At 33.7% G+C, this 11,074-nt stretch overlaps 1 protein-coding gene and 1 long non-coding RNA gene across 2 annotated transcripts in view; both read left to right on the forward strand.

The window, feature by feature from the left end:
• Dyrk2 (Dual-specificity tyrosine phosphorylation-regulated kinase 2) overlaps positions 1–3,371 on the forward strand; it is a 49,976-nt gene extending 46,605 nt beyond the window's left edge. Inside the window, exon 7 of the mRNA XM_017623000.1 lies at positions 1,558–3,371. Coding sequence (XP_017478489.1) covers positions 1,558–2,693 — 1,136 coding nt within the window. The 3' untranslated portion in view covers positions 2,694–3,371. The remainder of the gene's footprint in view (positions 1–1,557) is intronic.
• Positions 3,372–9,846: 6,475 nt separating this feature from the next.
• Positions 9,847–10,807, forward strand: LOC108368205 (uncharacterized). The gene is made up of 2 exons (XR_001848341.1): positions 9,847–10,070; positions 10,222–10,807. It is a non-coding gene; the product is annotated as an uncharacterized LOC108368205 (long non-coding RNA).
• Positions 10,808–11,074: the final 267 nt, after the last annotated feature.

Genomic DNA, 11,074 nt, shown 5'->3' on the forward strand with positions numbered 1-11,074 from the left:
TTTTCAATAACGTTGCATAAAAAAGCACATTACTAAAGGTCAAATGCCTAAGTAGTGTAGAGCATAAGCAAGAAGGCAGCAAAAAAATTGGTAGAAGCAAGAAAATCTTCAGCGGCAATTGGCTGTGTATTGGCAGAAAAATGAGTGTGACCTCAGCCAGACTGGCAGCTTAGCTGCAGCCACCATCATTAGCACTTAGCGAAGAAAACTTCCGACTTGAAATTAAGTGTTATTTTGATAATTTCATATTCAAAAATAAAAATTTTCGCAAAATTTTATTTTAAGAGAAAACAATTTTATTGCTCGAATTTCACTTTTCTAATTAAATTTAATTAATATGTAGTATATATATATAATATGTTAAATATCCTGATTCTTAACTATTAGTAACAAAAATTAGCATTTTTTAGAATGTGAACTGTTGCTAACTTTTTTCTTGAAACAAGTAGACGTAAATTGGGGGTTTGAAATTTTTTTCGATTTCAGATTTTAAGCATTTTTTATTTAATTTGAAGGATGGTCTAATTTTTTACTTTCTATTAAAATAAGCAATTAATGGTTTGTTAACCTTAACCATAAATAAGTCTTGCTCGATAACATGCGACTCAATTTTAAATTTTTGTTTATCGATATCTAAGTATAATCGACAAAGTTTTGGAGACATGATCTGTTAAGTGGATCAGTAGTAGTAACAGTTTTTTTATTTTTTTTATTTTGAATTTCGAATTGTGTCGTTATTGCAGAGTACCATCGATATGTATACGCCAGTGGGCGGCGACACGCCCATTTACCAAAAATGTATGATAATATCTTTTTCTGCTAAGAGATTATTGCAAACAACAATTTTGAGTGAATTAGCTTAAGTGGTTGCAGATTTATGGCAGTTTTCGGATTTCTGTAAATCACTGTTATGTGGGAGAAGGGCGTGGTTATTGTCCATTTTGAAAATATTCAACGAGTTTGTTTGCGAGACTCTAGGGGTTTAATAAAGTGGCTGATAAGATACAGCATTTCATCACAACTGGGCGGTGCCACGCCCCTTTACAAAAATGTCAACATTGTCTTATTTTATGCCAAAATTCCAATTCACCTTCCAAATTTCAACGACTAGGATCAAGTCTTGCGAAAATATCGTAGCTTTTGCATTTTTGAAAAAATACCGTTATATGTGAGGTGGGCGTGGTTACAGTCCGATTTTATTATTATATGACACATACATATTCATTATCGATATTTTTAGTGGATTTTTTTATCGTTTTGGATGTACATAGGTATTTTAGGCAGCCTCCACTTTGGTTGACGAACGCCCTATCTCAGAAAATTTTTAATGTATTTTCAAATTCAAGAAAATTCTGAGATAGGATATTTTTCAATTAAACTCCGTAATAGCGCGTTCATCAATCAAATTCTGAAGTAGGGCGTTCTTGAAAAGTTTTTTGAGATAGGGTGTTTTCGAACCTAAATATCCATTTATCTACAGCGAAAAATTAAGAAAATCCTCACCAAATCGTTACTATAATTTTTTCTAAACTACTTTTTTCTTTTCTATTCGCGCAGGTTGCATTCTCGCCGAGCTCTACACCGGCTTTCCGCTCTTCCCCGGCGAGAACGAAGTCGAGCAGTTGGCCTGCATTATGGAAGTGATTGGCCTGCCACCGAAGGACCTCATCGCCAACGCCACCCGACGCCGTTTGTTCTTCGATTCACGTGGCGCACCACGTTGCACCACCAACTCCAAGGGTCGCAAGCGCTTGCCAGGCGGCAAGTCACTCTCACAGATACTCTTCTGCCAAGATCGTTATTTCATCAACTTCCTGCAACGCTGCCTTGAATGGGATCCAGCGGAGCGCATGACACCCGAGGAGGCGGCACACCATGAATTCCTGCAGCTCTCCTCATCCAATCGTCACCGTAGCTGCCGCATGTCCAACTCATCATCGACCGGCGGTCTCAACAACAGCTCTTCACAGAAATCATCCTGCTACAGTTTCACCGAAGTCTCGCCACCCACAAATGCCACAAATGCGAACACCGCCAATAACGGTAGCGCTAGTGGCTGTGGCAATGGTAACGGCAACGGCAACGGCAGCAGCAATGGCGCCGTAGTCGCCTCCATCACCAGCACTACAGCGGTCAGTAATGCTGCCATCACGACGACGACGAGCAAAGCTACCACCACCACACAATCACGCGCCAACGGCGGGCTGGCGCATCACGCACACCACGCCGCCTCCTCTGGTCATCTGCCCGACATCAAGCTCAGCGCCAGCGACAAGTACAGCAGCATGCAGAAGGTTGCCGTACGCTCGAAGATCACCTCGTCTGTGTCCGATTTGGATGCGGTGCCGCAATATGCGTTGCATCGCAGCATTTACGGCACAAATGGGCTAACGCATAGCGGCACCGCAGCGCGCAAGCATCTCATTACAAGCGGCACCATTGCCACAACATCAAGCAAATATGGCTTGGGCTTAGGTGGTAGCGGCGGCGGTGGCAGTGGCGTGCATAATCACCTCATGCATCAGAGCACAACACTGGGAAATGTGGCGCACCACGGCGGCGGCGCTGGTGGTGTTGGTGGAGGTAATAGTAATGGTCACAGCGGCGGTGGCGGCGGGGGCAGCAGTGCCAGCAACAATATGTCACACTCACAATCGACGGGCGACGTGTCAGCGATCTTCGGAAGGGCTTGACTTCGCGCGCGTCCCACCAAACTTGAGCTCAAAAAATGCAAACTAGTCAATATGGTGGATTTTTGGAGCTAGAAGTGGAAGTAAGTGGAGTGGCGCGGAGCGGCGGTGGCTGCGGCGGCATCGTCGACGGCGAGGGAAGGAGGAGGCGTGTGGCGTAGAATTTAGAATTTCATATGAAAGTGAAAGCATTGGGAAGCAGAGCATCGAGCAAGCCCGGCCGTTCTACTGTCTTTGAAGGTTACTCATACGCCCGGGCTGTACCGCAGAGGATCTTGGCGAATGTGGCGCCACACAGCAGGCGGCAAACATTGTGCTGCATTATATAGATTATAATTTTAACTGAATATGAATAAAACATATATCGATTGTGTGTATATTGTAAGAGAAGTCACTTTTTGACTACCATGCAAAGGTGGAGAGAGCAAGAAGAAAGGTTGGAAATTTGAAAATCATTTTGAAAGATGAAGTACAAATACATAAGTAAACAAAAAGGAAAAGATTTAGATAGCCACACCTTTTCATAAAAGAACCTTTTCATAAAAAAATCAAAGTCATGGGCTTATATTGTTTTAGTTCAAAAAAGATTTCTTTAAACAAACTGTGCGAAATTTTTTGAAAGCTGTGTGTTTAAAAAAAAAAAAAATAATAGAAAAAAATTATCTCTCATTTCTTTTTTTAAGAAAAATCTATTTTTCCATAGAGCTTGATTAGTTAATTTCAAAAATATTTTTTCCAAAAATTTCAATACAAAAATTTATTCGACTTTTCGGAAAAATTTAAATTATTTGCGGGACAACAAGTTTGTGTATATGCTTGTAATTCTAACACTACAGAGTAAAACAATTCCAATAAAATTTTCAATTTTTTTTTTTTGGAAAAATATAACAAATTAAAAAATGGAAATAAAAATTTTGAAGCTTAATTGAAGACGTAAAGATGCCGATCTTTTTAGTTAATATTTTTTTTAATTCTGAAACATTCAAAAACGGGCTTAATTAATTATAGAGAGTTTCAGGAGAATTTGTGTTTATAATTTTTCAGAGACAAAAATTGACTTATAAGCGTTAAAAAAAAATTCGACTTGATGGTTTAAATGCACGAATAAAAGTAGTAAGCTAATTTTGTGGTAGTAAAAATCAAGTTTTCCAATTTTTTTTTAATCTTGCAAATCTGAAAAAATTAGAAAGTAACATCTTACAGTATGTGCTATTCAACTAAATACTTATGCCCTTATTCATGAAAAAAATAAAATAGTTTAAAAAGCTTTATAAAGTGAGATTTTAACACAAATTTTCGTTTTCCTTAATTTTTATTTTCAAGAAAAAGTGCGAAACTTTTATTGGAAATAAAGAAAGTTATTGAAATGTCAATGAGTTTGTTTTAAAGTTTGCAAAAACAATTTTGAGTTTATTTTTGAAATAAGGCCAAACTTAAAAAAAATTCCTTAAACAATTTTGAAATAATGATTATTTGCTAAGAAATTTTAAGAAACCTGATATGTCACCATATTTTTCTTGCTCTCTTCGCTCAACCGGCATGACTTTACGCTCATTTTCTTGTGAAAAACTTTGTGAGCGCACTTTAGACTAAATTTCAGAATTATGTTTGTATGTGTATGAGTGCTTCTGAAGTAGTTTTACTTATATAATTTAGTGTAATTGTTGTAAGTTACAAACAAAATAAACCATGTAGCTAGTAAATGAGTTTCAATGGCATAAAAATAAAGAAATGAAATGAAGTACTGGAAAAAAAATTTAAATGATTACAATATAATTATAGGAATAAAAAATATTAAAAAAACATTGATTAAAAAAAGTAAGCATAAGTAACATTTTGTTGAACTATTCAAATTGTAACGAAATAATTTACTGAAATACTTTAAAATTTAAATATTCAAAAATATATAAAGAATGCAAAAGACTATATATAGATTTTTGCATATATGTATACATATATATGTATGTCAAAAATTTTTAAGAATCATACCTTCAAAATTCATTGAAAAATTTTAAATCAATTTTCGCTCACATTCTTGACATACAAATAAAATCTTCCATATATTTAGTTTTACTGCTTTTAGTAAATTTTTACATTAAACTGCCTTTGATTCAATGTAAATAAATGCATACTTATGTTTATGTTGACACATAAATATTATAAATAATAATAAAAATAAATAAGTAATAAGTAAAATTTCATTGCCATGCATCACAAAAACATTTCTTGAAGCATATCCTGTAAAATAATAACATATTAAAAAAAAGAAAAACAAAAAACGTAAAATCACACTGCAACAAACACTGCTGTAATTTTAATAAATTCTAATAAATACAATTTACTTTCTAGAAAAAATATTTTAGGCATACTACATATGCCAGCGTATAAGCTTTTGACTTTATTAATTTTTTTTTTTTTTTTTTTTTTGGTTCCTAATACAACTTTTGTTTTTTAATACACACATGCATTCATGTTGCAATAATTTTAAGATATAAAATTTAAAATTCCAAAATTAATTATTCTTACTTTTTTTAAATTTCTTTATTTCAAAATTATTATTTTTTAATTTATTTCACTAAAATAAGTTTTTTTATAATGAATTCGTGAACATAAGATTTTAAAAATTATATATGTACATATGTACTTCTAAAACTTGCTTCAATACACTACACTTTGCTCAATCATGCCAAATTTTGTAATAATTTTTATTTTACTTTTTTAATAACCCTTAAATATTTAGCGGTTATATTCACTTTTCTCCATTTTCTTCGTAGTTGGTTTTAAAAGAAAAAAACCTTAGCGCAGATTTGCCGGCATTTTCATAACAAATATGCATGTATGTCACGCTGTGTTCGAATTTATCAAATTTAGTTAAAAGTAATGAGCTGCATAAAATAATTTTAAGTAGATAAATAAGCGTATTGATTTTGTGAATTACGATTAAAAGTGGAACAAATTGTGTAAATTATGTTTACATAGGTCCGGGCCTGCGTTTGTGTATTGTAAATTGTATACATAAATTACATGCATACATATATAAATATGTACATGCCTACCGGCAAACACGTAAATATTTACATAGATTCATACATACATATAATGCGAACAATTAATTATTCAATTTAAAACAATAAATATAATCGAATGAATTTATTAAATATAAAATTTTGTTTGTGTTTTAATTTTCGTTAGTTATTTATATATTTGTTTGATTTTTAATACAAGTTTTGATAGTTTTTCTAAATTTTCATTATTTTAAATGCCTCTCGCACGGAAAGCAATAATTCGAAATCTAAAATGTCTGACTTATTTATAACAAGATACTCTGCCATAATTGGAGCAATATCTCAACATGAAATTGTAATATAGAGAAAATATTTCAGAGCATCAATTCAGAGCTAATGTCCTCATACATAAACTCAAAATATGTTAACCCATTTCAGTTTTGCAAAAAGCACTATTATGGCAGTTTTTACCACATACTATTTTGTCATTTATACTCCCGTACTCCTCAAGGGTAGATCATTCTACTATTTTGAGAATAGTTAACTTTTATACATATTAAATTTTATATGAATTTTATGGCTGAAGCACAAATGTTTGTTCCACGAATAGCCTTTAGCCCCTCCATCTCTTCTAGTCTGTGATGAATATTTCATTTATATAATTTCTAAAGATGGCTTTAATAGCTGCAGGTAGAATTACTATTGCTGAACTGTCTGACTCAGCCCTTTTTATTCAAATGAGCAGAAATCTTATTATCGTTATTTCCCATGCGATCTGTCACTTATTTAAAGTAAAACTAGTTCGCTATATTTACCAAAGTAATTTGCCAAAACAGAGCTGATCATACAGCCCAATTAGGAATACTCCCAAGATGTTTAGTCTCCGGGAATTTTTTTTCTCCCGACAAAGAAATCCTCCAATATTTAACTTCCAGGGAGTAGCATTTTCCCCTAAAATTTGGGAGGAGGAAATTCGAACTTCGAAAAAGCTGTTTGACTCTTTTTTAACAGCTCAACTCCGCCAATTAATATAAAAAATCGTCAGGGAATTTTTATTCATGATAGGTGGAAGGGGAAGGAGAGAAAACTCCCAGGGAGTTTCTGTTCTGAATCAGCCCGAATGTCTTGAGCACATTTGAGGAAATACTATTTGACCTATTTTCCACCATGTTGTCTCTCTCCTTGAGGGCTGCAAGTAATATGACTTGGAATACCGAGGCATATTCCCTAAGAGATAAGTGAAGACTTCAGAATTCAACATTGTGTAAGGGTTGTAATTACTTTAGAACTAAGCCTCGGCCAAATCAGCGTTGTATAATCTTTTCAGAGAAAAGGGTATCGTACTATCCTCCGGCATTGAGAAACACGTCTCGATCTCTCTCTCCATGAATGCTGCATGATAATTACGTCAGAAAAACATTAACAGATTGCAAAAAAATACCAATGCTTTCTTTTGCTGAGAAACAGAGAGGGAGGTTGAAAATGACTGAAACTCTGCTTGCTTAATGCCCGAATGTCCACTTAGGTTATGTTAGGTTGTTGCGGTCCTCTAGACGACTCACTTAGGCTCAAGGCTCATTGCGTTGCCGCATGTGGGGTCAGCAACTCACAATGCTGCCTAAAACCATTTAGACTCTCGCAGATATTTTAGAAGATCCCTGATTTTCATGCATCTAAGGTCTTCCAAGTTATCGAAGAATTGTCTAGCTAGAATGGAGACGAAGGATAGGGCAGGGCAGTATCGTTTACTCCTCCTCCTTATCTTAGCAACTTCTACAGAAGACATGTAATCGTACGCCAAGTCGATAGACATGCTTGTCGGCCATAATACTGTCTGGCAGTTTTGCAAGTTATTTTATCATGCCATCTGTCGTTTGCTACTTTAGTGAGCCTCTCGGAAATAAGTAGCTTGCTAGTTTGTAAGGGTATTCCTATTTCATAATTTATATTCTCAATAAACAGTGTGTGGTAAAGTCGCGCCAGTTCATCCGCCTTACAGTTCCCCTCAAAGTCGCAGTGTCCCGGAACCCATATCACGTTTAAGCGAAATTCCTCAGCCATCTCTTTAAGAGATATGCGGCATTTCATGGCAGTGTATCGACTGCTTTGTAAGGGATATGATTGCCGTCTGGCTGTCAGCGAAGACTTAGTTATCAGCTTGGGTTATCTTATGACACTTTACCAGTTTTATGGTCCAATCTATTGACATCACTTCCGCCTGAAAAAACACTACAGTGGTTCGGAAGACAAAAGCTGAGAGAGAATGGCCCCTTACTGTCAAGCAGAGACATTTTAAAAATAGGAATTCGGGTAGGAAATTAATACAAAATGTTTATAGCAGTTTAAATTAGAATATGTCCGGGTTATGTAGGTAGTACGGAGGTGCTTTCTCCTAATCGCTTTCTGTTTTATGCAGCACACTCCGTAAGTTTTAAAATAGGCTAAATTGTACGACTCGACAACATTGGCATTATCTACTGTCGCGCCGAAATAAGTAAACGACGAAAATCGTCGAAAACTATACAGTGCTGCAACGTTTTTCCGTTTTAATACACTAGTCGAGTGGAAATTTTAGGCATTCACGTGACATGCATTGCTCAAGGGCAACTAAGAGGTTAATTTAATTAGAATGTACATATGTATGTATGTATGAAGATATGTATCAATGAATACTTATGGTCTGATTATGCATACTTCGCATAAATTCGCTCAACCTCGCATGAACTTCAAATTGTAATTTCGTACGTACTCTGTATGTATTTTGTATGTATTCCGTTACCCATAAATTAGCAGAGCTTTTAAAAACGTAGCGATCTGTTGAGTTTAGATTTTGCTTCACATTTCTTTAAGTTACATTTTTATTGCACTGGTACAAATGGTTATGCGAAGTTATGCGAAGTATGCATAATCAGACCTTTAGTTGGCTGCAAGTTAGATTACTGAGAAGGTTAATTTCTGTTGCCTACATTTCGGCTGTAGCATTATTCCACACATAGATACACTGGATTGCCGCGATTATCGAATCCCAGTCTGCTTTCAGGCACACATTTATTTGAACTGCAAGCTAAATTGCTACGGAGTAATTCTGTCCCATAGTCAAACGGATTTCTGGAGCACATTTTCTGGATATATTATTGCAAAAAAAAGATTATTAAAACTCTGAGCTACATCTGTGGAGAAGAAATAAAAATTTTAGTTTTCAAAGGGGATTTGTAGATATTGTGAGTTAAGGCGGCAAAAACAGACTACTACGCCTCCTTGAATGATCGGAAATGTTTTATAAATCTGTAAACAAATCTCCTTTAAAAGCTATGTAGGCTTCTGCTGATTTATTCAAAATAGCTCCATAGCAATAGTTTAATGCTTTTTGGTGAGCTTTAATTTACTGGCATTAGGGCGGTACGTTAGGGTAATAAGAACTGAGATCTAGTGGGTAAGTACTAGAACGACGTACTTCAATGAACTTTGAAACAAAAAAGACAAAAACGATATATCATACTGTAAGATCGGACTTTAAATGCCGAAGTGTGACGAAAAATATAAAAACCCGAAAGGAAAACTTTGTTTTTTGTCGAAATTGCTGGCAAAAGTACGGTGTACGGTGAACTGTGCGGTCTAATGTATATAAACTATATATCTACATTATAGTGGTTCAAGTTTTGTATGACGAAAAAAGTGCCATCGTAGAAAACGTGGCCTAGTTGTTTCATTTTAATATTTTTTTAATATCTTTACCAACTTTCAATTTTCTACGGTAACCAATAAAGAGGGCTCACTGACCTTGATATGCGACACTGAATCGCATGGAAACTGACAAAACTATTGATTATTTTTTATAAAAAGCTACAGGTGCCATGTTGTGTTGAAATATTCTTAGGCTGCTTAACCAATTGTTTGGTTAATAAGTGTACAAAATTCTTCTAGAGTAAAATATAAAGATTTCATAGGCATCCTCAAAATGTATGCTTGGGAACGAAAAGATTGGTGTCAGTACCTTCTTCGGCAAGAGGTAAAATTTTGGAAGGTCCCCCAAACCCCTATCTCGGAAATTTTTAATTTTTATTGGACCACTCGAATATACATATATGTATAATAACATATGTACATATTATATTTTATTGAATACTTATTTAATATTAAAATAATTGGTATTTAATTTGGTACATATTTAAAATAATCACAGAATTGTTTTTTATAATGCCTTATTTTCTCACTGGGTATGACGATACTTATAATCATAAAGATAAGGATGAATGGCATTACTTCATTGTCACTTTAATGCCTGTTGGAAATTCGGTTTGAGCTTTTCAAGTATAAGTAAATGCAGTGAAAATTCCCTAACTGAACGGATAGTAACTTTTCTTGTCATAATAGGGTTTTTATAAAGTAGCAGATAAACCAAAAGAAAAAAATGTGAACTATAACCACCAAATATAGTCAATAGGCTTATATTAGACAACAAAATTTGAAAATAATTGAAAAAGTATGCATGNCTGAACGGATAGTAACTTTTCTTGTCATAATAGGGTTTTTATAAAGTAGCAGATAAACCAAAAGAAAAAAATGTGAACTATAACCACCAAATATAGTCAATAGGCTTATAATAGACAACAAAATTTGAAAATAATTGAAAAAGTATGTATGTACTTATATATAGAAATTCATATATTTGCAATTTTTAACAGTACTAAGATTTTCTTAGTAAGACAATATAAAAACAATTAAAATTAAATAAAAATAGAGGGTATGATACGAGTTAAACTGAAGACAAGGAAGATACTGCTAACAAAAGGAGGTGTAATAAAGTATACCGTGGTAGTAAAAAATAGCTAATAAGCAAGGAAATAAGTAAATAAGAAAAAAACTTAATACATTGTAAGTAGATAAGCTTCTAATAAAATAAATAGCAAATACAATTAAATAGAAATAGCCGATTAAAATATCGGTTGAAGTTTGTAGCAATCAGCAAGTAAGTTATGTAAAACATATGTATGTAAATTAGTAAGAAAAATATATTATTAAACAAAGTAGTAGAAATATTTATGTAGTATTTATGAATAACAACTATTGACTTAAACTATAAATAATAAATACATACACAAGTATTAAGAATAATACATATACCCTACTACATATAAAATTTCTCAAGNTATGTAAATTAGTAAGAAAAATATATTATTAAACAAAGTAGTAGAAATATGTAGTATTTATGAATAACAACTATTGACTTAAATTATAAATAATAAATACGTACACAAGTATTAAGAATAATACATATACCCTACTACATATAAAATTTCTCAAGAATAGAAATAATTTTAATACAAAGGATGTCTAATGTGGAAAAGAAAAATTTTGTTCAGTCTTAAATGAAATATG

Source organism: Rhagoletis zephyria, unplaced genomic scaffold (assembly GCF_001687245.7).
Source record: "Rhagoletis zephyria isolate East Lansing unplaced genomic scaffold, Rhagoletis_zephyria_1.1 Rzeph_scaffold_03009, whole genome shotgun sequence".
NCBI classification, from domain to species: Eukaryota; Metazoa; Arthropoda; class Insecta; order Diptera; family Tephritidae; genus Rhagoletis; species Rhagoletis zephyria.